This window comes from Carettochelys insculpta, chromosome 2 (assembly GCF_033958435.1).
Source record: "Carettochelys insculpta isolate YL-2023 chromosome 2, ASM3395843v1, whole genome shotgun sequence".
NCBI lineage: Eukaryota > Metazoa > Chordata > Testudines > Carettochelyidae > Carettochelys > Carettochelys insculpta.
In genome coordinates this window covers 119,297,684-119,325,441 of record NC_134138.1, presented here as the reverse complement: position 1 = coordinate 119,325,441, position 27,758 = coordinate 119,297,684, and the positions used below count along the sequence as shown (strand labels likewise).

The following is a 27,758-nucleotide window of genomic DNA, read 5'->3' as shown; positions in this document are numbered from 1 at the left end:
TGGCTACTGTTGAATATTCTGCTTTGCTCTCTTCCAGCCAGTTTTCAATCTGCATAGCACAGAGCAACATAGATAGGGAGAAAAAGACAGCATCCACCAAACAGCCTCTTGCCTCTTTTAGCCAGCAGTGGCCAGAGCCCAGAATTATAAAAACAAGCAAAAACATTCCAAGCTGCAGCTTGTAACTGCATATTTCTGTTTGGGACTGTGAGCGCCTGACATGGGATTGGAAAGCTCCAGACAGACAATATAAGTAGCTATGGGGAATGGCCATTTATATATACAACTTTTTAATTTTAATTATTTGAAATAATACAGAAGACAAAAGTACAAAGGTTAAATGATTGTTTATAAAAAGTTTCAATGTAGGTTAAGCACAACAAATCTTAAAATAGATACTGTATGTCAAATCAGATGCACAGTGTAATTGACTTTGAAAACATAAAGATTGCAAATGACAAAAGATGCTTCATAGCCCAGTTTTCATATGCTGAGGAGTTTCAGAATTCCCAAATATCCAGCTAATTGTAAAGAAAGTGAGATCAATATAATTCTTCCCATCTTTCTAATAAAATTGTGTGTTTCTTCTTTCCTCAGGGAACAGACTTTAATGTAAGCAGATATATTACTTCCAGGAAATAATCAAGTCCCCAGGCTTTGTGACTATCTGAAAAGACATCAACTTTTTCAAGATACTTAATTTCACAGAATTTTCCTGAAAAAGAAGAATAGAACGGTACAGGTGTGATGAAAGATGATCATAATTTTTTTGGCTTTTTTTCAAATATGAATCTTTACACAACTTGGAAAAATCTTGCTGACCCATCTCATTTGTAGGCTACTAAAGTGTATAGGATTTAGCCCTCTTTAACAATTTTTTTAAGAATAATGTATGATGTTGAGACACTGAAGAGGTTTTAGAAGGTTGTAAACTACAGGAATTGTGTACTAAAACTAAATTTAAGGCATTTAAGATGAAATGTCAACCTTTACTCAATTTTCCTACTTCAGTAGATCTTTAATTTCAATCTTTACTTCCTTTAATGTGATGTTTTATTACCATCATACTTTTTTTCTTGCAGGTTAACTTTGGTTTCAGAATTATATCAGAAAGCACACAGGTGGTGGGGAAGGTCCTTGCTTTAAATCTGAGTAAAATGAGCAAACAATAGGGGTTGGGGGTTGGGACAACCAACCGAAATGTTAGAAGAGAAAGGCCATGAGAAAGTTACTACAGGACCAGGAGAAAGGAGCTGTGAGAACAACAATGAACACTGGTATGTAAGTTGAATTATTGGAGCTTCAGCAGGGAAAGTAACCTTGGGCCAAAAGGACTGGACATATCTTACTGGAAGCACAGGTTCAAATTCCCTTTACAAAGTGTTTTTCAAACAGTGAGCCTGTATATATTCTAGAGAAGTAATGTTTTTTTCCTGATATCAATAACCCAGGAGAGAAAAGCATATTGCCTTTCAAATTGTATGTCTCTCCAGATTTTGTACAAGTAGTACATATCTTTACTGGCTTTCCTAATACTTGCCTCAGGATAAGTCAAAACACAGTAACATAAACACATTTATCAGACTCATAATATGAGGAAAAACATAACTGCAGAGGAGTTAACCTACCAAATAAACTTTTAATTTGAGAATCAGGAACATAAAATGGTGGACCTGTGGGGGAAAAAGGGGAAAACTGAATCAGCAAAAGTCACAAAGACCCTTCTAATATTATAATGAAGCAAACACTAGCTAAATATAACAGAAAATGTCAAATTATATTTAAAAAAGAATTATTATAGACTATTAGCGATAAGATTTTTTTTCCAACAATAATTACTTGGAGTAGTTCAAAAAGCAGTGGAAAACCTATCTGTATTAAGTTCATAATTACCAAGGAAAACTTAAGGCACTTCTGGGCTTAATAAAAAAAATTAATCAGCCTGGTGTAATGAAACTTAAAGCTTACATAGAGCTTTACATCTTAAAAGCATTTTACAAAGTTCATTACTGAATGATCATACCACCTGTGAGGTAGCCATGCTGCAGTAAGTTAGGCAATAATTCCTGTTTATAGGTCATGAGGTAGTAAAACTCCTGTCTTTGGAGTCCATCAGAAATAATAATAATAAAGGTGCAAATAAGTGATCATGGTTAGGGTAGGGGAAGTGTGCCAAGGAGGTAGACAAAGCAGAAGTGGATAAACAGGACATGCTTTATAAAAATAGTGAAGGCAACGTTGCTTTGTGTTTTGTTTCCCTCCTCCCTTTCTCACTACTCCCAATATTTTTTTGCATTGAAATCAAGCATGAAAACTTTCTGCCCTGTAGGAATTTTATTCCAAAACTGAGAAGCAAACGGAAACAGGATTATAAAGAAATTACATATAAACGCACAAATAAAAAGTCTGCTCAAAACCCCAAAGTTTTGCTACAATGAATGACAAAATATAAACAGAAAAACATACTGTATCTGAGAACCAAATGTGTTGATGCCAACAACTGACAAAAATTACACACACACATACGCACACATTGGTACAAAGGTAAAAATGGCTTTATTTGGCATCTATGCAAAATGATTCAAAGCTCTCACCTTTATGTTTATTTGCATCATACAAAACAGTAACCAAGAGATAACAACAGCTTCTCTCCATCACAGAAAACATCAAGTTGGCATAGCTATTATGAAAAAATAAATATTTGAAGTTGTGATTATTGTGTAACTATATGGTGCATAGAGTATTCAAAATGTTCAGCAAAAAGATACATACTATACACCTGTGCAGAACTGTTCAAATGTCCCCTTGAAATGCACAAAAACTAATTTAACTGAGGTGCCTCTAGTGTAAAATTTCATGTGGTATAGATAAAATATAAGAAACCTTAATTAAAATTTTTTAAATTCTGCTTTCAACACCTGCACACATGCACACACAAACACGCCATTTTTGCATGATGAACTAAAAAAAAGTAAAGCTGACACACTATGGCCATGTCTATACTAGCAAGTACATTGGAAATCAAGGTCAGATGACGGCTTTCTTTTGAAATAACCCGCGAAGCATCTACACACACCCTGCTATCTTTCAAAAGTAACATTGAAAGAACAGGGGAGTTCCATCCAAGTTGGTTCTCCGTTCCCGTGGTGGGAAGAGCAGCCCACTTGGAAAGATTATTTTGAAAGAGAGCAAGTGCAGATGCTCTGCAGGTGGCCATTTTGAAAGAGGGAATTTGCCATTGTGGCGATCAACTGGCAGGCGGCGGTGCCACTCTCAACATAAGTGGAGCTCTATGGCTCCAGCATCCAGCTACATTTAAAGACAGAGGCTACGTCTACACGTGCACCCAACTTCGAAATAGCTTATTTCGATGTTGCGACATCGAAATAGGCTATTTCGATGAATAACGTCTACACGTCCTCCAGGGCTGGCAACGTCGATGTTCAACTTCGACGTTGCTCAGCCCAACATCGAAATAGGCACAGCGAGGGAACGTCTACACGCCAAAGTAGCACACATCGAAATAAGGGAGCCATGCACAGCTGCAGACAGGGTCACGGGGCGGACTCAACAGCAAGTCGCTCCCTTAAAGGGCCCCTCCCAGACACACTTTCATTAAACAGTGCAAGATACACAGAGCCAACAACTAGTTGCAGACCCTGTATATGCAGCACGGACCCCCAGCTGCAGCAGCAGCAGCCAGAAGCCCTGGGCTAAGGGCTGCTGCCCACGGTGACCACAGAGCCCCGCAAGGGCTGGAGAGAGAGTATCTCTCAACCCCCCAGCTGACGGCCGCCATGGAGGACCCCTCTATTTCGATGTTGCGGGACGCGGATCGTCTACACGTCCCTACTTCGATGTTGAACGTCGAAGTAGGGCGCTATTCCCATCCCCTCATGGGGTTAGCGACTTCGACGTCTCGCCGCCTAACGTCGATTTCAACTTCGAAATAGCGCCCAACACGTGTAGACGTGACGGGCGCTATTTCGAAGTTACTGCCGCTACTTCGAAGTAGCGTGCACGTGTAGACGCAGCTAGAGGCTCCTACAAATGTCAGGCAGGAAGCTGAGAGCATGCAGGCAGCAGGAAGCCCAAGCTGCTCTCCAGCACACGAGCTCCTGCAATGCCCAGCCAACCTGTCGCCCTCTCTGCTCCATGGCCAGACCCCCAGACCCCCACCCACCCCAGGGCCCCCCCAATGACAGTGGAGAGCCCTCCCAGGAGGCAAGACACGCCCTGAAGTGCTGTCCCCCTCCTGGATGGAGGCTGAGCTTCAGGACCTCCTCTCCCTGTGGGAGGATGAGGAGGTCTTCCACCACACCGTGGTCCGGCACCGTAACACCATGGCGTCTGGGCAGCTGTTGAAGGGTCTGATCGGCTGCAGCCATTCCACCCACACCCTGGATCACGTCCAATCAAAGGTGAAGGAACTCCGGTAGGGACACTGCAAGGCCTGGGACGAAGCCGGGCGGTCAGGGGCAGTGGCCACAAGCTGTCCCTACTTTAAGGAGCTCCTCTGCTTCCTGTGGCCCAAGGAGGCCTGACCCTCCCCCCCGCCCCCGGTCATCTTGCTGGATACAACCGAGCCTGACACTGAGCCGGAGATGACCATGGAAGGTGAGGAGCACCTGGGACCAGCAGCTAGCACCAGGCACCGCAGACGACAGGGAGACTCAACCCCACCAGCGACGATGAGGGCTCAAGAGAGGGGGCCCTTGCCATCAACATCCTGTCTGGGCTGTCCAGCTAGGCCCTATCCATCTGAGCTCGCCTGACTTCCCAGGGGGGGCCACAGGTAGGTGGTGTGCACCCCAGCTGCTGCAGGGCTTGCAAGGGGGTGGTGTTTGTTGGGTCCTGCCTGGGGTGGCTGCAGGCCTCCCACATGGCTGCCAGCCCTGGTGCCTGTGGACCCCAGATGGCTACGCTCCCTGGGCCCTGGGGGCCGACGTACAGCACAGCATCGACTGGGGGGCAGCAGGGAGGAGCCTGTGCCCTTGGCACCCACACAGGGAACCCCAGGACGTGGGCATCACAGAGCCCCCAGGACGGTGGGGTGGGGGTGGGGGTGGGGACAGGGGTCCTGCACCAAGGACTAATGGCTCATTTCCCACTCCGGTTCTGCCCCCACAGCTCCTGCTGCCAGCCGACAGACCAGCCCGACAACCAAGGGTGAGGGGGAGCGGCCCGGACCCTGAGCAGAGACTGTGTGGGGCTGCTGCTGGGCCATCCGCCAGCACCACCAGGGCAGAGTGGAGGAGGAAGGGGACACTGCCCACACCCCACCACTGCAGGACCTTACCGGTGTGCTGCAGGAGTGGCTTGCCATGGAGTGGTGGTGACCCTGGATGCCCTGACCCAGGCCATGGTGGGCCGCCTGGCCCGGGCTGCTGCCCCCTCATGAGCCACTCCCACACCCACCCATCCTGCCCCCTCCCACCCCCCCCATCACTTGGCTGCCCTGCCACCTCCCTCCTCCAACTTCCTCCCCTGCCACAGACCCCTGGTCAACCTCCCCGCTTCCGACCTCCCACTCTTCCAACCTCCCCACCTCCCACTCCTGCAGCAGACCCCCATGAGCCTGACCTTGCCACCCTGGTCTTGAGCAGCTGCCCCCTGCTGGCCTTGTATAGCTGGCCCGTAAGTTGCCAGCCAGGAGGAGGCTGTGCAGCCCACAGGGTCCTAACCCCAGCTGTGCCCCTACCTCCCCATGCTGCCAGCCACAGCCCAGCCCTGATGGGGCCCCCAGACATGGGGCAGAAGGGGCAGGCATGGGGGATCCCGGCCCTTAATCCCCATTGATGGGTAGAGCCCCCTGCCATCCTGACCCTCAGTGGGTGCCTGCCTGGGGCTGCAAAGCCCCTGTATATAATTCCCCCTAATTCCTCATTCTCAGTCCACCCCCACAGATAGTTTTTCTCAGCCCCCATTCACAGGTTCCCTGCTGTATATAGTTCTTCCCAGTCCATCTATAGTTCCCTGCAGTTGGCACAGGCTGCTGTCAGGTGACATTAAAGGGTTTATTGTGTAGTTTTAACCCAGGTCCCCTGTGCATGTGTGCAGGTGCGTGTGCAGGGTGGGGGAGTTACTGCAGTCCCTGCTTGAAGGCCTGGTGCAGGGCCTCACATACCCGCACCCCATCCTGCTCGGGCTGGCAGCATGGGGTGGCAGGGGGCTGCTCATACCCACACCCTGCCTCAATGACCCACCCCTGCACGAATGGCTCATGCTTCACCTCCACAAAGTTGTGCAGGATGCAGCAGGCCCTGACCACCGCTGGGATGCTGTAGAGGCCCACCTCCAGCCTGGTGAGGAGGCATTGGAAGTGCCCCTTCAAGCAGCCGAATGCCCGCTCAACAGTATTGCGGGCCCAGTTCAGCCACTCATTGTAAACATCCTGGCTAGGCTGCATTTGTCCCACGTACGGCCACATCAGCCAGGCCTGCATGGGGTAGGGTGTGTCCACCACAATGCTGGGTGGCACTGTGGTGTCCCTGACTGGGAGTTCCCACCGGGGGATGAAGGTCCCCTCGGTCACGTCACTGCCCATCCCAGAGTTCCGGAAACCCCCTGGCATCATGGGTGCAGCCACACCAGCCCACGCAGATGTCTTGGAACTGACCGTTGGTGTCAACAAGCACCTGCAGGACCATGGAGGTACAGCCCTTGTGGTTTACATAGGCCCCACCCCTGTGCTCCCGGGCCCAGATGGTGATGTGTGTTGCCGCCCAAGTCCCCAAAACGGTTTGGGAAGCCCAACTCGCTGAACCCCCGGATGGCGTCATCCAGGTCCCTGACGCGGATCAGCTGCTGCAGGAGGACCTTGTTGATGGCCCAGACAACCTGCAGGGCGTGTAGGGATGTGCTTGTGACTGTGGGGCGGGGTGCAGCGTGCCCACCTGTCCCCATTCCTTGGGGGAGGCTGCCCCCCCCAGTCCTCCTTGCCCCTGCCATCTGCCCCCCACATGTGGGGGTGTGACACAGGCATGGCTTCCCTCACTGAGGACAGCCCTGACAGTGGCCCTGCCCACCCCGAACTGGTGGCTGACAGATCGGTGACTGTCCAGGGTGGCCAGTTTCCAGAGGGCACTGGCCACCCTTTTCTGGAGCAGGAGCGCTGGACTCATGCGGGTGTCCCGGTGCTGGAGGGCTGGGGCGAGCCAGTGGCACAGCTCCAGAAATGTCCCCTCCGTCATCCTGAAGTTCTGTAGCCACCGGTCATCACCCCAGTCCTCCAGCACCAGCTGGTCCCACCGGTCGCTGCTTGTGGGGAAGCTCCACAAGCGGTGGGTGACCCGGGGGACCAGGTGGGGATGTCGTGCCCTGAGGATGGCCACCACCAGGAGGGTGGCTAGTAGGGTGGCCACTTGGAATTGCTGGTGCATGGTGGCCAGAACCGTGGCCACTGCGCCTGCTACAGCTTCGATTGGGGGGGGGTGGGGGCTGCCTGTGGTCCATGCGAGCCTGGGATGCCTCTCTGGTCTCTGTTGGTCTGCGTGCCTGGGGACAGTTGCTGGCCCTCAGCATGTGCAGGCTGAGGCTTGATGTAGGGGGCCCTTTAAAGGGACAGCAGGTGGTGACCCCGGAAGGGCCCGTCTGCCGTGCGACCCTGCCTGCGGTGCTTCTTGCCCCTGTACTGTTGAAAAAGTGCCCTGGGAGGTGCGGAGGCTCTCTTTCGAAAGTGGGGTGGGGGCCGTTTGAAAAGGCGGGTGGAACATTCACTCCCCATTTGCATGTGTGGACGCTCCACTTCGAAAAGCCGTCTTTCAATGTTCAGTTTCGAAAGCCTTCCTTTCGAAAGGGACCTGTAGCGTAGACACACCCTATAAGTCTTTAGTAGTCTATGGTGACTTTTGAGTATCTATACAGTACTGATTTTGTTAACTCGGGCCATTTCTTTCTTTTTCTTTTTTTTTTTTTTTTTTATACAAAGTCAGGACCAAGTATTTAATGGGGATGGGGATAATGTAATGGGGAAGACAGATAATGTAAAGGTGAAGACAGAGATTCCTGGGTAAGATTGGAGAAAGGAAAAAAAGGGGGAAAGACAAGAATAAAGAGGATGAAGTGAGGCAGAAGATGGGAGGGAGAGAACAGTGGAGACCAAAACAAACATACACATGGGAAGCAAAGAGTAAAGATAAAATTCAGATGAGCATCCTGCATCTACCACTAAATGGGAACAGCAACTTTGTTACTCCTGGTATAGAACACAATAAGCAACACACATTAAAACCTTGAAGTTAGACACAAACACCTCAGGAACTGTAGTTGTTTGTAAATCTGAAATGTTTGTAATTTTCAACAAAATATTTATACCTGATCAGTGACTTCATACAGCTTTGAAATTTTATTGTGCAGAAGAGAAAAGCTGCTGTTAACCACCTTAACTTAAACAAGCACTGAAACAGTTTCCTTACTGGATTTTATTAAGCTTTCCATTTTTTCAGTAGTTGACATTTAAGACAGTACTGTACTTGCTTTGTGATTTTTTGCGCTGTCACTGTATAATTGCAAACATCTGTTCCATGTGAAGTGTATGGTTGACTGGTCAATTTGTAACTCTGATTCTGCTGTACTATCCTCATGCCCAAATAGTGTTGCTTGCTTGGCTACACCATTTCTTGAAGGAAACTCTCTGTTTCAAAACACAGTGTTCAATGACTCTAGTTGCCAAATGTGGCAAAGGATTGGCTTGGATTACTCAGGGTTTAAGCTTATTGAGGGATGGCTAATTAACCAGTTGCAAGAATACAGGCCAGACCTTTCACAATATACAGGAATACCCCAGTTATCCAACCCCCTGATCATCCAACAGTGCACTCTGTTTTATCTGACACCGCCTGAGGCAGTGTGGGATGAAATGGAATGTTGGATAACTGGGGGGATGGATAATCCCTCCCCAGCACTGCACAATTGGCTGCCTGGCCCAGGCCAGCTGGGGCTCCCCCTGGGTCCCATTGGTGCTCTGTGCGCTGGGCTGGTGGCGGGGATGGCGGCTTGCTTGGGGCATCAGGGGCTGTCTGCTCTGGGATCCAGCCCATGAACAGCCAGCAGTCTGCATGCCTGCCAGAGCTGCACGCCCCAGGACGGCGACAGCTCCATGCCCCAGCCACTGGGGCTCTGCCCATGGGGCCGGCGATGGCGTTGGCCCTGGGATAAGCTAGGGCTCTGCATCCCAGGGTCAGAGGGGGCTGCCTGCCTGAGTCAACTGCAGCTCCATACCCCAGCCACCAGGGCTTTCTGCCCTGGGGCCAGCTGGGGCTCTGACCTGGGACCAGACAGTTCTCAGTGCCTGAAGACCAGTGGGGGCTACCTGCCAGGGAGCCAGCCCTGGGGAGCTGCTCTGTGACAGCCAGCATCCTGCAGCCCACCCCAGGGAGCCTGCCACCAGCACTTCAGAAGGAGCCCAGGCAGCTCCAGCCTCCTCCTCCCCAACCCCCTACCCCACCTCTGAGTATTGGACATTTTTGGGTATCCGACCATTGGTCAGCCCTGATTATGTTGGATAACCAGGGTTTTACTGCACTGCAAAATACACCAAAAAGAAAACACTCATAAAATAAACACATTACTTACTGTTCTCTATCACATGGGTTAATGGCTACTAGAGATCCTCTGTCCCAAATCCCATCAAACTTGCCAACAATGGTACTACAAACAGCAGGTAAAAAAAAAATATTAAAAACTAAAATTACCTTATTTTTCATCATTTGACTGAGATACCTTTGCAAAAGAGGAGAAACACCTCTAACAGGCTGTACACGTACATAGAGGGCTGATGCACTACTATGGTCTGGCCCCTTTATGTTATAAAACATTTTGAAATGGGCCTCAAGGAATATTACTGTTCCAAAGGCCTTCACTGGGTGTCAAAGAAATAGCGGACTGATTCTGCTCCCCTTTGGCAAGGGTGTGCTGTGGTGGGCAAGAGGAGACCTAGTTTGAGCACAGCTGTTCTTACTTACGAGGCTGTTTCAGGCAATTTTAATTTATGGAAACCTCAGGGACACCACTCATTTATGCCAAGGACTGCAACAGTCCTTGGACACCTCCAGATCCAAGACCACCACAAAAATCAGCTCAGAGCAGCTCTCTCCATCTCCTCAATGTGCACTGAGCTCAGCTCACTTACGACTCAGAATCAAGAACCAAACAAACGCACAACAAACAGGCTCGTGTTATGAGATGCTCTTTCACTTGAGAAAAGCTGAGACTCCTTGCTGCTTGCTTTAGTCCAGCAAGTGAATCAGGACTATTTTTATTCAGAGCTACGTTGGCGATGTGGCACTGGCAGTCAAATTGAGTCTGATAAAGTCTACAGAAAAGAGAACTGTCCTCACTAGCTGCTGGTGAGAATTAGCAGAGTAACATTCAGTTTTCCTTCAGGTAAATGTGAAAACTGTGACTTAGGCTATGTCTACACTAGAAACGTCTGTCAACAGAGTTGTGTTGACAGAAACGCTGTGCACAGAGTGTATCTACACACAAAAGCAGATCGACAGAGCAATCTGCTCTGTTGACAGAGAGCAGCCAGACTGCCCTGCCCTCTGTCAACAGAACAGCTGACTGGAAGCTCTGCAAACAGGGCTGCCCGGTGAACCAGAAGCCCTCTCTGTTGACACAAGTGTCTCCACTGTGCTTCTGTTGACAGAATTCTGTCAACAGTAGTGTTAGTCCTCAAACTTTCAAGGGATAACACTGTTGAGACAAATGCAGAGTTCTGCTGAGATTCTGTCGACAGAACGCTTTGTGTGTGCAGAAGGTCCCGAGTTATGTCAACAGAAGGAGCCTTAGTGTGCTGTGTAACAATGGAGTAAGTGACATAATTCCAGAAATAAGAGTTTAAAATAAATTTGCCTTAGAACAAGAAATGTGTGATACCCTGAAACTAGAAAACAGCTTTCCACCTGATTCTGGTTTCATTTCAGAGTCCAACAACATCAAAAATCATGCTTTCTTCTGTTCTTTTCTTAATCACAATGTCATCCACAAGTTTTTGGTTCCTGAGCTGTCACCGTCCTGTACTCTTCTGTCCAATGCAATGAGACTTGTAACATTTTAAAAGAAAATTTTGTTTTCTTTCAAAGGTTGGCAAGGAGAGGCAATCACATCATTATTTGCTTTCTTTCTACGTGCACATACAACTTGGCTTTTAAATAGAACATCTCAGAAGCAAGCCACAATATTTCACAGCCAATTTAAGGGGATGAAGGGGAAGGATAGCACAGCCCAGTGAACAGTGCCTTCAGTTTGGATTCATGAAATTTAGTTTCCATTTCCACCCCTGCCACTGGCCTGTTGTGTAGCCTTGGGGAAGCCACCTCATTTCTTTGTGTTTCTGTTTTGCCTTCCACCTCTTATCTGTACTCTCTGCTCAAAGTAGACAGTAAATTCTCTGGGGCAGGATCGGGCACTGTGTTTGTACAGCATCTAGCTGTTCAAGAGCCCTGATCTTGGTTGAGAATTCTAGGCGCTAGTGTAACCTACATGATCACAATAAGTACAACAATTATAGCAGGGTTGGGCACCTTTCAGGCAGCAGCAGGCTACCCAAAAGACTAAAACCCTTTGGGCGGCAGGGTACGTGACACACATGTATGTGTCATGTTCTGCCCCATCCCTGGAAGCATGTGACAGATGGGTCTTGACAGGCAGGAGAGCAAGGCCCTGGCCCTGTGTGGTGAGATGCCCCAGGCAGATGGGTTGAAGAATGAGCCTGCCCTCCACTTACTCTGGCAGAGGTGGCTCCTGCCTTCCCATAGGCTCGGTGCAGCTCCACCCTCCAGCTTGTTGCTCTTGCCACTATGTTATGTTATGGATTCCTCCTCTGTGATGCCTTGCCTCCTTCCTGCCCTTGACACTGCTGAAGGTGGAGCTGTGCTGGGGTGGGTTAAATAAAATGATGTGGCAGGCCAGATATGACTCCAGGGCTAACAGCTGCCCATCCCTCATTTAAATAACGTCTCTAGGCCCAATCCTAAAGGTCAAACAGAAATTGCATTGATTTATGGCAATACTTGCCTGTATCAGGGCTCAGGAGTGGGCCCCATGGGTGCATCTAGTTAGTACACAGATTATAAAAGTTTTACAATCCAGCATTCAGAATTGCTATGAGCCACAACTGATTGCTTAATTTAACTGCATTCTACACAACACAGCAATTCTGCAAAGAGTAATAATTCTTGTTGCTCATTAACTAGCAGGGGAAATGCCCAAACTGTCTCTTTTGAGCACAGGTCCAAATCACGTTCTGAATTTTGAACAAAAGTGACTGATCACAAGCTAGCTGAGGCAAGAACCAAGTAAGCTTTTAACTCCCAGTATGACCAACACCCATGTTGCGTGTGGACAGAAGCGGCAATCGTATTGATGTATTTCTACACACAAAGGAGTCTTCCAGTTGTTGTATTGAAAGAAAGACGTTCACATTTTCCCCATTCTTTTAGAAAATTGCAATAGAGCATCTTATTTAACAGTACTAGAAAACAAAAAAGTAGAAAAGAATTTACAAACACGTGCGTGTTTGTTTATTTTGTTCTCTGTAGATAACAGACAATATTTTCACACAACTGGTCTAAGTGATTCACATTGCAAGTGTTGCTAACATGTTACATACTTGGTTTTACTTTGAAACATCATTACACATGGGAATGATTGAGGTTTTAAAGTTCGCCTTAATACTTGCAACTATGTTTTAAAATCAATCACTTTTTTAAAAAAGTTGCTGACACTAATCTTGAACATGTCCTGACTGTGTCTCAGATTAGAGTTAGGAAGGGCTGTGGTGGTTTAATGGGTTTTAAAGGTGCCTGTTGTTCAAGTAGCAACCTTATGGATACCACTAGAGTCGTCTTCTACAGTGCCAGTTTAGATGGAACACACAATTAAAAAAAAAAATCTATTAAAGCATCTATTTTTGCAAGGCCAGCTTAATTACACAAACAATAGAGAACCAGCTAAGTCAGCAAAAGGTTTAGTCACCATCTGTTAGGTTAATAACTTTATGTATTAGGAGTGAATACTTCCCCGTTCACCCAAAATATAAAATATCTTAGTGCCAGTACCACATTCCAATCTGCCAATTATGCCTTCTCTCTCACAGCTCTGACATGCTGATTGTTTACAAAGATAAATGATTTATTTCCTAAAAGTACTGCAATGTTATGGGTCAATACAGCCCATATTAACAGCCTCCTCCTTGGTTCATCTTGAGGCCAAACTAGTCAACACTACAGGGAGTTTTACCTAACTAAAAACTGCAAGACTGGGACTCTACTGCAGTTGCTGAGCACCCATAACTGCCTAGGGGATATATTTTCTGGTCTGGCTGAACTGTATTTGACAATGAAAGTGAATTTAAGATTATTTTGTATTCCTCCCTATGCTGGAGTGTGCAAAATAGCATAGGTGGCTTTGTAACACCCAGTGATTCGCTCTCATAAAGGACAGCCTCCCATGGCTGGACCTGGCAGCTTCGAGCCAGAAATCAGGTGCGAAACCCCCTTAATGGACTGGCACGTCTAGCCCATTGCTCTGCGTACTGAGAGAGAGTTCAGCATTATCAAGGACTGAGCCCACGCAGCAGTGGAGCAGGCAGAGCTTGATTGGAGAGATACTAAACAAGGGCATCACCCACACAGTATTGTGGTGGGGCAGATGAGAAGTCTCATGCCCAAAGACCAGCCAAAACTAAGGAACTCCTGGGGTCACAATCAGCCCCAGTCCCTCAGACCTGTGACTTTGTCCTCCCTACAAGCAGGCCCTTAAAAGGGAGGAAATAAGCGCAGAAATCGGAGGTGGCAAGCAGAGCCAAGATTCAGAGCTTTCAGAAAGGGAGTCCTACAACACTCTTGGATCTAAAACTTGCAGATGCAGCCTGCCTGAGCCCTCTGGGTAAGCCGATGGCCTGCGTGTTTTTTTTTTTTAAATCACAATTCCAGCATGATTATGCCCTAATTCTCACTCACCTTAAGGAACTGAGAATGCCTGTAAGGCCTGACAGACCTTCCTTCCTCCTTCAACAATGAAGGGTTAAAAAAAGAGGCAATAGGCAGGGAAGTATTTTCCTTTGGTATGGGCTGCTTTGGAGCCCCCGAAAGGGAGTATATTCTTACAAGGCAAAAATGCAGGGCTGTGCCCCGCACCCCAGAAACAGACTACTGGGTTGTTTGTGGCTGCTTGTAGAACGCAGGAGGTCAGCAAAGTGCCTGCTCTCACCCTCCATGGGGCAACCTGGAGATGGGAGCCTATGACAGGTATCAGGAAGAGTTGCAGAAGCCCCTGTGCTGCTTATGATTTGGTCCTCACTTCTCAATTGTTTTCGACTAGTTCAGACAAAACATAACCTAAAAGTATTTGTTAAAAATTTGAATGTGGAAAAGTGTGTTTCACTCCTACCTGGACAAATCATGGATACTGCAACAGTACAGAGAAATGCTCCCAGAGGCACTCTACAATGAAAAGCAGGGAAACAGATTTTAGCTAGCCATGCTTTTTTTAGTATGAAAATAAGAAACCTAAGAGGGGGAGAAATTAAGAGAACATTCTTTCATTTTTTTCCTTATTGATGTATCTCAAGGCCCTGTAACTGCTGCTTCATTCCTGTTATGTGGCATGGGCTTAAAGCAGGGCTGTGGGAACCTACAGCCTGGGTCCAGGCACAAGGCTCAGCATTTGGCTCCTTTCAGCAGCATGAGCGGGTGCTGGTGCTCCAGCCATGCAGGGGACATGGTGGCTAGAGTACCAACAGCAGCTGTGCCCTGCAGGGCGGGGTGGGGAGAGAAGACTGAGAGAGCGAGCAAGCAAGAGAGAGGAGGCTTGGAAACCTGATTAAGGCAAGCTTGGTATGGGGAGGAAGCAGCTTCGGTTCACCTCCTCTGGGGCACCTGGCATTGGCTACTGACGGCAGACAGGATACTGGGCTAGATGGACCTTTGGTCTGACCCAGTATGGCCGTTCTTATGGTCTTATGTTCACCCCCACTGGCTGAAAATTGCAGACAATGGGAACTATGTGGGGCAGTGCCTGCAGAGAGCCCTGCAGACACCTGGGGCTCCTCCCAATCTGTGCCTGGTAGGTGCCCCAATTCCCTGCCCCCTCCCTACTAACCCGCAAGCTCCCAGCCCACTCCTGCACCCCCACCCTGCTCCGGCACCCCCCTTCACCCAGAGCCTGCAACACCACCTTCACCTCGCTCCTGCACCTCCTCCCTGGCAGACTCCGCACTCCCACCCACACCTGCTCCTGCACCCTCCTCCTTCCCACCCTGCCACTCAGCAGCCCCCTGCCACACACTGAACCCCACACATCCGGCTCCATCTCAGCACCTTGGGGCCCACAACATCTGCTAGCCCCAGACACTCAGAGGAGTTCATGCGGCCAGAAGGGTAAACCCTGAGCCTCTGCACCCCTCCCCTGAGCCCACAGGGCTGGAGCTTGAGGCAAGTAAAGGAAGTGTCTTTTTTTCCTACTTTTCAACTGAGGGCCACAATGGTGACTTTTCGTTTCTCCTTCTCATTTGGGGGCCAGGTCAGTGGCATGGAATTTTCTGCTTTTTTGTGTGTAGACACCAACTGGCTCTTCTGTGGGTTGATGCTCCCCCTTCCACCCCCAAAAAAAGGTTCCCCACCCCTGGCTTAAAGGCTCTGATTCAATAAAACACATTACCTCATCCTCCTTTTCTGTTACACATCACACACCTCATAGATCTGGAAGGGACCTTGGACTCGATGACCTCCCAAGGTCCCTTCCAGCTCTATGAGATGTGTGAGGTGTAACAGAAAAAGAGGGTGTGGTAATGTGTTTTACTGGCCTGCCTACTCTTGTGGAAAAAGACAAGCTTTCCAGTTACTCAGACATCTTCAGGTCTGGGAAAGACACTCCCAGCACCACAGCTAAATACAAGGCCAAACACAGAGTTCAGCAGAAGTATTTAGCACATAAGGGACCCGCTAAGGTTAAGTGGCCTGTTAACAACCCTGTAGTCCTAGGAAAGAGAAGGGGTTGGGGTAGGAGTTACAGATTGTTAATAAGCCATAAATGCAGTGTCTTTATTAAGGGCAGTTCTGTACGTAAAACACTGCATCAGTGCAGCTATCCTGCTGTTGTGCATACATAAAAACAGTCCTCCAGTGATGGGAGAGCTTCTCCTGGTCAGTTGTACCAAATCCACCTCCACGAGGGGAGGCAGCTGTGCAGACTGGAGAAGCTTCCCCAGTGACATGGCACTATCTACACAGAGATTAGGTCACTATAATTACCTCACTCCAGGATGTGGATTTTTCACACCCCTCAGTGGCGTAGTTATACCCATATTGGTCCACAGTTGAGACATGGCCTTCGACCATGAATGACCGTGTATGTATACACCACCAAGCTTTGTCACCAAAGCTGCTGTTTGGCAGCAAAACAGTGAGAATGTTCACACTTCAGTACGACTTTGGTCAGGGTGGGGGAGGTGGGGAGACACCCATCTTTGGCAACAAAAAACTTCCACCCCTAGGAGAGACTTTTTCCTTTTCACCTCCCTCTACTGTCGACAAGAGCCAATGTAAACACTGTTGTTTGTGCCTTGATGGCTCTTCTCAGTGCTCTGATCTCTGTTGCCCTGCACCTACCTACCTCTCCCCTTTCCAAGCTCTGGGAGGTATCTGGGGAACAAACAAAGAAGGAATCATTGGAATGCTCCCAGGCCCAGGCAGAGTGGGAGCGGGACAGACTGCAATGCTGTTCTGATGTTCCTCAGCAGAGCACGCTCACAGAGCTACTCATGATGCTGTGCCCAGCAGCTGAGGAGGTTGTGGGAGAACTCGGAAGGAAACCCAAGATGCGCAGGGATTAGCTCTGCCTTCCCACAATGCTGCACTGTAGGATATATACACACAATGCATTGCTTACACTGGTGATGATGGTGCCCCCAACATGGACAGAATCTGTCAGAGGCAGCAAATCTGAACACCTCTAGTGATTTTTCTTTTGCTAACTTTTAAGCGTCGACGTAAGTTTTGTCAACAAAACCTGTTAATGTCGACATACCCTTAGTGTCTAGCAAAGTTACAAAGTTAAGTTCCCAGGCTTATTTTTTTGAAAGTGGGGTATAGGTTTCCTTTGAGGATGAGGTCTGCTGGGTCAGAGACAGAGTGGTGACTTGGTAAAAAGCGTTCACCTGCAGGTGATAGGTGTTTCTGTTTTATCATTTTTCTGAGTTAATTTCTTTCAAGCCTACTGTCTGATTTAAGTCACATAGCTGTTATTAGGCCATTCAGCCCATCGTATCACATGTTGTGAGAAGCATGTGTAAGGACCCGTTGATTTTATTCAAACAAACTCACACAGAAATAAAAAGACAAAAACACCACATCACTTGCAGGTGACCACTTTTTGCACTGTAATCACTCGTTATCTGACCTGTTAGTCCTCATAGTCAAAGGAAACCTGCAAACAGCTTTAAAAGATGACCCTGGGGAACTAAAATTCATAACTTTGCTAGACACTAAAAATCATGATCTTAATAAAGACACTGGATTTATGGCTTATTACAACGAACTGTAACACATTAAGCTCCCTTTATGTTCTATGACCTGGGAGACGTTAACGGGTCACTTCAACTTGCATGGCCCCTTAGACTAAATTTAACCTAAGTAGTCAACACAAGCTTTTCCACCTTGCATTTAGCTGTGACATTGGGAGTATTTTTCCTAAACCAACAGAAAGAGTTTTGAGTGGCTCTAAAGCTCGTCTGGCTCAGCTGGTTCAAGAAAAGATATTGCCTCAATCACCTCTCTCTAATCTCCAGGGACCAGCAGGGCTACACCACTACTACATATAACGTGAGGGTATTCAGGCATGTATCAAATTTTAAACAGTGCAAAGCTAGGCACTTAAATATTGCTGAATGAAGGACAAACTAAACAAGACCGGGAGGATAATTACCCAGTACAAAATTCATCTCTAATGCTTCTCTTCTATACAGCACAGTTATTTTGAAATAACTAGCCTAGCGTCTACACAACATGACTACTATTTCAAAATAGAAGATGCCCCCCCCGACCCTGCAAAAATATCCCGCTGTCACCACTGGAACTGCTGTCACTGGAGGAGCCACCGGAGCTCACTGAAGCAGCTGGGGGCTCCGCCGTGGTTGGAGACTCCACCACGGCTGAGGGCTCTGCCATTTATGGCAGCAAGGGCCCCACTGTGGCCCTTAAGAGGCGCTGCTGCCACTGGAGCCACCACGCGCTCCTCTCAGTGGAGGTGGGGCACATACATGACTGCAGTCTGCCCATGTACGTGCCCCACTCCTGGTGCTAGGAGCACATGGCAGCTCTGGCAGAGGCTCCTCCAGGCTGCAGGGGTAAGTCCCTGACATACATTTTTTGAGGGTGGGAGGGATTTAGGATTTTACGGGCTCCAGTTAAGCAGACTTCGGGAACAATAGGCCCATAAAATCAAAGGTTTACTGTATTCTGTGGCGGATTTGAAACATTAATTCATTTGATCATTGTTTAGCTTGCTGCATGCACAACTATGTTGCAAACCTCTCTCGTAAGATCATAGCCGTAATAAACATAAGTAAATGTGAGGTTTATGAGCAATCGATTCAGCTGAAAAAGAGTGGGCATAACATGGAACTGTTTGTCTCATTGAAGTGTGCCATGTAACTGAAAAAGTTGGGAACCACTCATGTAGATGCTCTGTTTTGAGATAGCTAAGTGCACCTTTAAAATGCATTTTTGTGTGTAGCAGCATTATTTGGAAATAAATTATTCTGGAATATCTATTTTGCAATAACTTATTTCAAAATAAGGTGGCTGTGTAGACATACTCTTACACTCCTATTTAGAATAGGTGAAAGATGAAAGACAAGACAGACATTCTAAATAGCTAAAGAATGGCTTGGCTTGCTCAGCTATCCCAGAACCGCGTCATTAAGTATGCAAAAAGATTTGATTATGCAAGCAGAAAACCAACCTTAAACACTTTGGCTCCAGAAATCCCTGGGATTGGCTCTTCAGAATAAGAAAGATTCTGTTCTGCGAAAAATTCCTTCAGGGCACATTCGCTGAATTCCACACCAATTACAGAGTGTCCCATATCAGCTAACCTATGCATAACAATAAAAACATTTTGTTTACGTGTGATTTATTGTTCTTATTGCATAATTTTAATACTCATGCATTCTATGCCTCAAGATGGGGCTTTGGGTACATGCGTATCTCCCACAGAAGAGTGGCTTCTTACAGCAATTTTTTCAGAATCCAGGCTCTGCGAGATAGGGTTTATTTGGGTATTTTTAATTTTGGAGCTTTCACATTTTATTGAAAAAAATATCTAATTTTAATGTAATTTTACATGGTTATAGGAGTATATCTTGATATGAACTAAGGAACGCACTCTGCATGAACCCGATAAGCTTTGCATGCAATTGATTATTCACGTTTACTATATTCCTGGAAAATAGGGGGGGGTGGGGACACAAAAATGACCAATAATATTTCCTTCCCATGGTGGATGACCAAACGATTTGTCACCTGGTGGATAAAGTGTTTGTTTTGATATTTTGGATTCTGTTAAATTTATTCCAACATCAATGTTTGTAAATGCTCCAATGCTGTTGAATAATAAGAAATTTTCTCTGGCAAGCATGAGGAGCGTGACCATCCCTTTTCCAAGCACAGAAGCTTCATTACATGGTTATGATGAAAAGTTTCCAAATTTATATTAAAGATGGATAAGATGGACCCATGCAAGTGATAGAAGCACATTATTTGATATATATTATTAGCCATCTTATACCGCATGCCTGAATGACTCAGCATTACTATACTTCACTTATTACTAATACTATACTGATTTCTTGTGTCTCAAGACATGCAGCTCAAGGCCTATGCTACTTCCTGGATTTGCCAAACAGCAGCAGCATGAAATTAACACCACCCTCGTCAGAGTCTCTGCACAGAACTCTGTGCAGCTGCTAATCTATCAAGAATCACATTTCTTTCTGGCTACAGCTGCTTGAAAAAAAGTGTGAGCTAACCAGGACGCTGCTTTGATACAGAGCGGTAGCAGAAAGCCCTTCCCTGCCTTTTTGGATTGGATAGGGGGTGGGTTGGAATGATGGAAGGAAACAGACAGAACTTCTCTTCCCTCCTAGTGTCCAGCAATTGAAAAGCTTAAACAGACATCTACCAGTCAGCAGACCATACACACCCTTGAAATATGCTCCCAGGAAAGCACCAGCACGCACCTACTTCCTTGCAGTCAGGAGGATGTAGGGTGATGGATTTCCTACCAGGTTATTTGCCTTGGAGCACCTTGTGCTCACTCTCCCTACTTGCAACTAAGGGTCCTGTGGCACCTTATAGACTAACAGAAAAGTTTTGAGCATGAGCTTTCGTGAGCACAGACTCACTTGTACATGGCAAAGTTTTCTAGCACTCAATCAAGTTACCACTCCGCTCCCAGATTTAGAACTTGTGTGTTTTTAGAAAAGGGGCAATCTTATACTGCATGCCAGAATGACCACTGAATGACTATATGCAACAGTGAGGTTCACTTTCAGAGTAACCACAATTGGCCTAGTCTACACTACAGGAAAGACTGTTAAGAAACAGATTTAAACAAAACAATGAATTTCACTTAATGTGGTTCTGTTGCCAAAGGAGGCAGAGCAAGCATGAGTTAAAATGTTGTGGAAGGGTGTTATTTCTTTTTCTCTTTTTTTAAGACTAGCTAAAGGCTGAGTCTTGAGAAAAGTTTTCAAAAAACACTATTAATAATGCCTCTTCCACAAAAGAGGCAAAATGTGTTATTAACTGAAATTGCATATCAAGTCTATTTTTAAAGACTGCCTCATATCATCAATTGTAACACAGATTTTTTGGAAGCACAGATATAGCATAATATCAGCTGATGCTGGATACTTCACAGGAAGGCACAAACTCCCCATAATAGGAACACAGCACTCACCAAACCAGAAACCTTAAACAGCTTACTCTTTCATAACCTAGATGCTTTTGTTGACATCACATTTTTAAACAGCTGAACTAGTCTTTTTGCTATATGAATGTTTGCAATCAGTATGTTACTAATGTCTAATGAGTAGAAGATATGGACCATGTCTACACTAGCCAAAAACTTCGAAATGGCCACGCAAATGGCCATTTCGAAGTTTACTAATGAAGTGCTGAAATACATATTCAGCGCCTCATTAGCATGCGGGCAGCCGCGGCACTTTGAAATTGACGCAGCTCTCCGCCGTGCAGCTTGTCCAGACGGGGCTCCTTTTCTAAAGGACCCTGGCTACTTCGAAGTCCCCTTATTCCCATCTGCTCATAGGAATAAGGGGACTTCGAAGTAGCTGGGGTCCTTTCAAAACGGAGCCTCGTCTGGACGAGCCACGTCAATTTTGAAGTGCCACAGCCGCCCACATGCTAATGAGGCACTGAATATGTATTTACATGGCCATTTCGAAGTTTTTGGCTAGTGTATACGTAGCCGTGGAAGAATTAAATGCTGCCTTCTTTTAAAATCTCTACGTTACATCTACATTAGAGCCCTCTTTCAAAAGGGTGCCATTCAAAAGAGAGTAGCCAAAAGACACACTTGGAGGGGGGGCCCTGGGGCTTCTCTCCTCACTGGTGCTAGCCATGTTGTGCCGCAGCCGCTGTGGGTCTGGCTGAGGCGTGCAGGGGCGCCATGTGTGGTGGCTGCTGCTTGCACACTTTCAGCTTCCTGCAGTGGGGTTTCCGGGGGCGTGAGGCTTTAAGGGCTGCTGCACGCACAGAACATAGAGCCCCGCAGGTGCTGGACAGCACGTCTCTGCCTAACAGCTCTGCCAGGGCGGACCCCACTCTTTTGAAAGAGCGGATTGCAGAATGTCTACACACGCTTGCTTTCGAAATAAGCTTTTGAAAGGGGCAACTTTTCCTACTGCACGTTTGGAAGAGCGATTTCTGATGCTGGGGTGCGTTCCTTTGATTTCATTTTCGAAAGAGTGTGTAGCATGCGTAGACGCGATGTGCACTCTTTCGAAAGAGGGCTGAGGGTTTCGGAAATAACGCCTAGTGTAGATGCAGCTTAGTGAGCATGCAAAGGCAAAGGAACAACATTTTATTGTGAGAATAGAGGAAAGACTATTATACTGACTTATTTGAAGATACCCAGAGTGGATAATATATTTTCGAAAAAAACAAGTTAGAAGATTTCTGCTCCTGAGGGCTTTGTTTTACCATTTCATCTCTACTGCTTTGCCACAAAGTGGAAAAAATATTCTGCATCCACTCTTCCCATTAAGAATGACATCCAGATACTTCTTAAAAATCCTGCAGAAGAGAAGTAAATAATCATTTAATATGGGAACTGTTTCATATTCATAGCTGAAAAGCCAACGTAGCCAAGGAAGGATAAAATGTATGAGGTGTATCTATAGGATATAACAGTAAAATATATACATTTATTAATGATGTAAACACAGAGCTTTCAGCTGCAAAATACTTAGTTTAGGCAAATTAGGATTTGGCATTTAGGATAAATTATTCTAATTTGTTTTAGTAATGTAGCTGAGTTAATAATAAAGTCACTGAGCTTGTCTCTGTGTTGTGATATGCAGATTTTTAAAACAAGTGTAGTTTGGACAAAAATATCTGTGAGGGCTCAGCAGACACTACAAGATGACCACTGGCAGCTGTGTGAAATTTTAAAGATCTTCTGTTACTATGGCAATAAGGTGACACACATCATAATGAATATTCAGGCAACTAACAAGTTAGCCTATGGAAAACAGGACAGCCCAGAATTAGTGAGGTGTCGAAAATAAAATAAGGAGAAGATGCTAAAGCCATCAGAAATATGTATGAACTCTAGTGGGCATTGGCACAACTGATTATAAAAGCTGTATTGTGGCCTATGAGCCTTGGTTGGAGGGGAGAAACCAGGATGATGACCACTGGTCGTGGTGATAATGGGGAGGATGACCAGCACTTCATGTTTTCCCATGAGGCATGGAGTTAGTACTGCAAATACCCTGCATTTTGTGTTGCCCATGCACTCTCCTGTTCCAGATTACAGTGGGTGGTTTGTTATTTGATTGCTAATAAAAATAATTAATATAGAAAGGCGGCAAGGCAGCCCCTATTATTCACCTTGGGGTTGACCTTCTATTAATGGCCTCTCTACTGTAGTCATTCTTGGAGACTGAGCTTTTAAAGTATAGATGTAAACACTTCCCCTGGGGTGCAACAGCCTGCATAAAAATAACCTCCTACCCAGGTCCATACTTCAGCGTTCAAACTGTCTGCATTAATTCACAACATACTATCCAGTTTTTAACAGAAACTTAATTAAAATAAAAATGTAAATTCCATTCCCATTATAAACGGGCTTAGGAGAAAGAATTCCCCACCTCCGACAGAGTGAATTTAAGTTATTAAAACCGAACACACCTAAAACACCCGATCTTTCATGTACACTACTTATGTCTTATATTTAATTCAGTCTGGGCAGCGAAACCAGAATACCGTAGTCAGTTTTGTTTGCTAAGGTCCCGCACCTGTAACATGCGGAGTGTTGGTAAACTGCTGTACATATGCATTACGTATTGCAGAACTGGCATCTGAAACAATTCATAAACACTGTAGAAGTGTTACACCTCAGAAAATCTGCACCATACATAGTAACAGAGAGTAAGCCGTGCTAGTCTATACACTAGCAAAACAAAAAGCAGTCAAGTAGCACTTTAAAGACTAGCAAAATAGTTTATTAGGTGAGCTTTCGTGGGACCCACAAAAGCTCACCTAATAAACTATTTTGCTAGTCTTTAAAGTGCTACTTGACTGCTTTTTGTTTTGATTTTGCACCATACATAGGTTTCACTGTCAGAAGATCTCACTCAAGATGAAGAAGTTTGATAAGATGATCTTTCCATTATCTTTTTGATGCAGCTTAAACAGCCGTAACTATAGACGCTTTGAAAAAGGCTAGTATGAGATACACTTTGATGTTTGCACCCAGACAGCATTTTTATGACAGGCCTTATGAAAGTCAAATTATTTCATTATTGTTTATTGTACGTTGTACCTTAAAACAGCTTAGACAAAAGGAAGAATTACATACGGATGTCCTTGTTCCTTATGAAATCCAATATTTCGTGTTGCCCATTTCTTCAGCCATTCCTCTTCAGTCACTACTGTGTCTTGTTGTTGCCCAATATCAGAGCCTTCTTTTATTCTTGGTACATCCGTAAAACTGTCCATGGTACCAAATACTTATGTTACCTGTGCAAAGGGTAAAAATATATATATGTCTCAACCAATATTATGTACCATGCACAGAATTCCTGATCCTTCAATAAGGGAGAACTTTCATTAATTGCTATTATTAGCTTCAACTGCAATTTTGTCTGAATAAAAACCTCTATTAAAAACAACTAATATTTGAAAAGACTGTGCCACAAAAATATTTTCTTCATATCAGGTTTTTTAAAAACCTTGAATTTATTAACAGAATATAAAGGTGGATCCTAACAGGGTAATGACATTACTCAATGCAAAGGTAAAAACAACAACCAAAAACGTGGTAATGTCAGAGCTGATTAATGAATTCTTTATTTCGGTTTCCACCTTGGCCCCTTCTGGGAGCAGCGTGGAGATGGGGTGGGCAAGGAGCCCTTCTTAGCCTCGCTATGCTGCCAATCAGGAGTCACCTGCAGTAACTGCCATCTGACAGGAGATATCCTCCGGTAGCCAGCACCCCAAAACCTCTTCCTGAATCCAAAGCCCTGGGCTCCCTTCCAGAGCCAGCATTCCAAACCCCCTCTTGCATCCCAACCTTCTGCTCCAGGCTCAGCCTGGAACAGCCTCCTAAAATACCACACCCAAGGTCTTAGCCTGGAGCCTGCATCCCATGCCCAAACCCCAACACCCTCCCCCAACCCACTCAAAGTGAGCGAAAGTAGGGGAGAACAAACAACTGAGGAGGGAAGTGAGGGAGAGATATGGAGTGGGGCAGGTGCCGGGTTGCCCTTAAATTGAAAAAGTGATCTTGGGCATCAAAAGATTGGAAGTCACTGGTTAGATGGTGCTTGGTCTGGTCATCAGAACAGGTGACTGGACTTAATGACCTCTCAAGGTCTCTTCCAGTCCTACAGTTCTACTGACAGTATTTCTGTCACCTCAAATCACTTTACTCTGAGCAGCTATCCTCTATGGGACAACTGAGAATTCCTGCATATTGAAGGAACTGTGTTCTATATTCTTAAATCTTTACATATGCTCTTATGAATTACTCTTAGGTTCCATTCAGGCACAGCAGAACAGTAGCAATGAGATTCCAAAGCAATACATAAGGTTGATTGTAACGTTTGAAGGTGAATTCTCACTGCTCATTTTTAAATTGGCTTTTCACAACTCATGAGCCGCGTCTCCACTACAGTGCTCTTTTGAAAGATGATCTGCCGGAAGATCTTGTCTGAAAGATGTTCTTTCAAAAGAGCATGTCCACACACAAAAAAGTGGATCAAACGAGCAATCTGTATCCACACAGCCCCCGCTCTTTTGAAAGAACGGGCCAGGGATCGAAAAATCCGGCACTATGAGGACCGCTCTTTTGAACAAAGGGACCCCTGGAGCATCTACACACACTTTTTTCCAAAAGAATCTTTCAGAAAAGGGAGGGCTTCCTCATTTGGGAGAGGAAGAGGGCCTCCGGAAGAAGTGCCACATTCTTTCTAAAGGAATCAGAAAGAGAGGATTTTGTGTGTGGACTCTCCTCTTGCTCTTTCAGAAGGGGGCCTGATTTTCCAAAAGGGCTTGCTAGTGTAGATGTGGCCATGGTGGGTCTGAAGGGTAGCACGAATAGCTTCCATCCTCAAGAAAGGAGATTCAGCTTTAAGAAACATGTAAACCACAAGGAATTAAGGGAATTCATTTTCAAGAATAGAAAGCATTGTCCCAGGACTGTGTTTGTCAAGTTTTTCTCCTTCTTTCCCAGGTGTGGGGCCAGAGATTTCTCAGACTGCACTTAATTCCAATTTGCAGAACAAGACTCTGGAAGAATGGAGTGTGTGTGGGGGGGTGGGTGCATGGACATTAATATTTCCCTCATTTTCCCCCATTGGGAAGGAGGAGGAGATATTTTCATACTGGTGGCCTTCCCTTCAAAGCTCAGATATGTGATGACCTTCTTCTGGAGCGACCATATTTCCATTTCCCAAATATGGGACAGCGAAATTTGGGTAGAGGGAGCAGCTTCTCCTGGCTCCACTAACCCCTGGGGAGCTGGGAAGGAAGCGGCAGTCCCCAGTGCTCTCTGGGAGCCCTTGGGAAGCAGCAGCCACTGGCTCTCCCCGGGAACCTTGGGGAAGTGGCAGGGACATGGCAGATGCCCACGCTCTCCCAAGGCTCGATGAAGTGACCTACATGCTCTCCAGCCAGCAGCTGGAGAAGGTCAGTGGGTGGGGGAGGGCCCAAATATGGGACAATTAGTTCCTTTTAAAAAAATAAGTAAGGACCAACTTGCCAACTATGGGACGGATGGTCACCCTACCTTCTTCCCCTCTGTTCCCTGTAACTGAGATCTGACATCTTGCTGGTATCAAATACCAAATAAATTAACAGGCAAAATTATTTTTAATGCAGTATTAATATTGGAAGCTTAAAATATACAAATGTTATGAAATTAATACCATGAAGTTTCAGAGAAAGATAACTTGTCGTTTTAAATTATTTTTAGTGAGAAGAAAACTCATTTTTTCCTTAAAAAAGATACTGAAAGCCAAATGATAAATCCAGATTGTATCAATTTCATAAACAAGAAATGAATTGCCCAAAGATTAAACTAAAATACCACATGTGAGCAAGTGACCATCTCACGAGAAGAAAGTTCCTAGTCATTTTTCTCGCCTTTTATCACAGTCAGCAATTTCATTAATGTACTCTTCCCCTCAGGAGGAGGGGGCAGCCGAGAAAATAAAGCACAAAAAGAACAAAACCAAACCAGCTGGAGACGCCGAAGAGACTCTGCCGTGTAACCGGGCATTGCACAACGACTCAACTCTGAGATTACCAAAGGATGAGGTTACCCCAGCAGCTAACTTCCTCCCCTGGGCCAGGCCCAGTCTCAGTAAAGAGCTGTGCCATGCAAGCACCGCCCCCTCGCCGCCTGGTAGGCCTTACACAACGCACAGGCTCCACATCCCTCCCGGGCCCTGCTGCTGCCCATGCTCGGGCTTAACTTGAGCCCAAGGAGTGCTGGGGTGCAGGCAGGGGGTTTACTCGCCTCGGCAATGAAGCATTAACCGGTCCTATCGGGGCAGGGGCAGGGGCAGGGACCCCGCCCATACACACCCTGGATTCTGTACCCCCCGCCCCCACAGCCAGCGGGGCAGTGGCTCGCCCCACAGACGCCCCCCACCTAACCCATCTGTCACGCTGCCCCGTGCCCCGGCGCCGCTCCCGGGTTGCAGCACGCGGCGGCTGCAGGGGCTCAGCCCTGTGCCAGCGCCGGGGGGGTGGAGGCCGCACAGCAGAGAGGGGGAGGGGGACCCCCCGCGCCTGACCTTGCTCAGGACCGCCGCTGCTGCCGCCGCCTGTGCGCTCCACGGGCCACTCCCGCCCCAGCCCGCCCGACAGGGGGCGGACCCCGCTGTCCCCTCCCCCTGCCCCGCACGCTACGCCGGGCCGAGCGGAAGCGGCAGCGACAGCGCTGGGAGGCGAGCGGCAGCCGCCCCGAGAGGAGGATGGTGGGAGTGGCGGCGCCCTGCG

General features: G+C 46.7%; 2 protein-coding genes across 5 annotated transcripts in view; one reads left to right on the top strand and one right to left on the bottom strand.

The window, feature by feature from the left end:
- Positions 1-258: 258 nt before the first annotated feature.
- Positions 259-27,638, bottom strand: TPMT (thiopurine S-methyltransferase). 2 transcript variants are annotated; one of them, XM_074987600.1, is made up of 9 exons: positions 27,554-27,638; positions 24,112-24,272; positions 22,230-22,322; positions 18,970-19,102; positions 14,398-14,450; positions 9,577-9,651; positions 2,595-2,680; positions 1,629-1,673; positions 259-715 (listed from the first exon to the last, which is right to left on the bottom strand). In XM_074987600.1, the coding sequence occupies exons 2-9, from the start codon at positions 24,249-24,251 to the stop codon at positions 594-596; spliced, it is 747 nt and encodes a 248-aa protein (XP_074843701.1). In that variant the 5' UTR covers positions 24,252-24,272; positions 27,554-27,638; the 3' UTR covers positions 259-593. The 2 variants fall into 2 exon arrangements, with proteins under 2 accessions (XP_074843701.1, XP_074843702.1); XM_074987601.1 differs by lacking the exons at positions 24,112-24,272; positions 27,554-27,638 and having other exon boundaries at positions 22,147-22,275.
- Positions 27,631-27,758, top strand: part of KDM1B (lysine demethylase 1B) — a 40,304-nt gene continuing 40,176 nt past the window's right edge. For all 3 annotated transcript variants that reach the window (XM_074987593.1, XM_074987594.1, XM_074987597.1), the window contains exon 1: positions 27,631-27,758. The gene's annotated coding sequence lies outside the window, so the exon portion shown is untranslated.

Excerpts from the sequence above, each read along its gene's own strand:
- TPMT (XM_074987600.1), bottom strand. The coding sequence starts at position 24,251 with ATGGACAGTTTTACGGATGTACCAAGAATAAAAGAAGGCTCTGATATT. Across the intron at positions 22,323-24,111 it reads CATAAGGAACAAGGACATCC|GATTTTTAAGAAGTATCTGG; the intron begins GTATGTAATTCT and ends TCTCTTCTGCAG. Across the intron at positions 9,652-14,397 it reads AGTATCCATGATTTGTCCAG|TACCATTGTTGGCAAGTTTG; the intron begins GTAGGAGTGAAA and ends TGCTGTTTGTAG.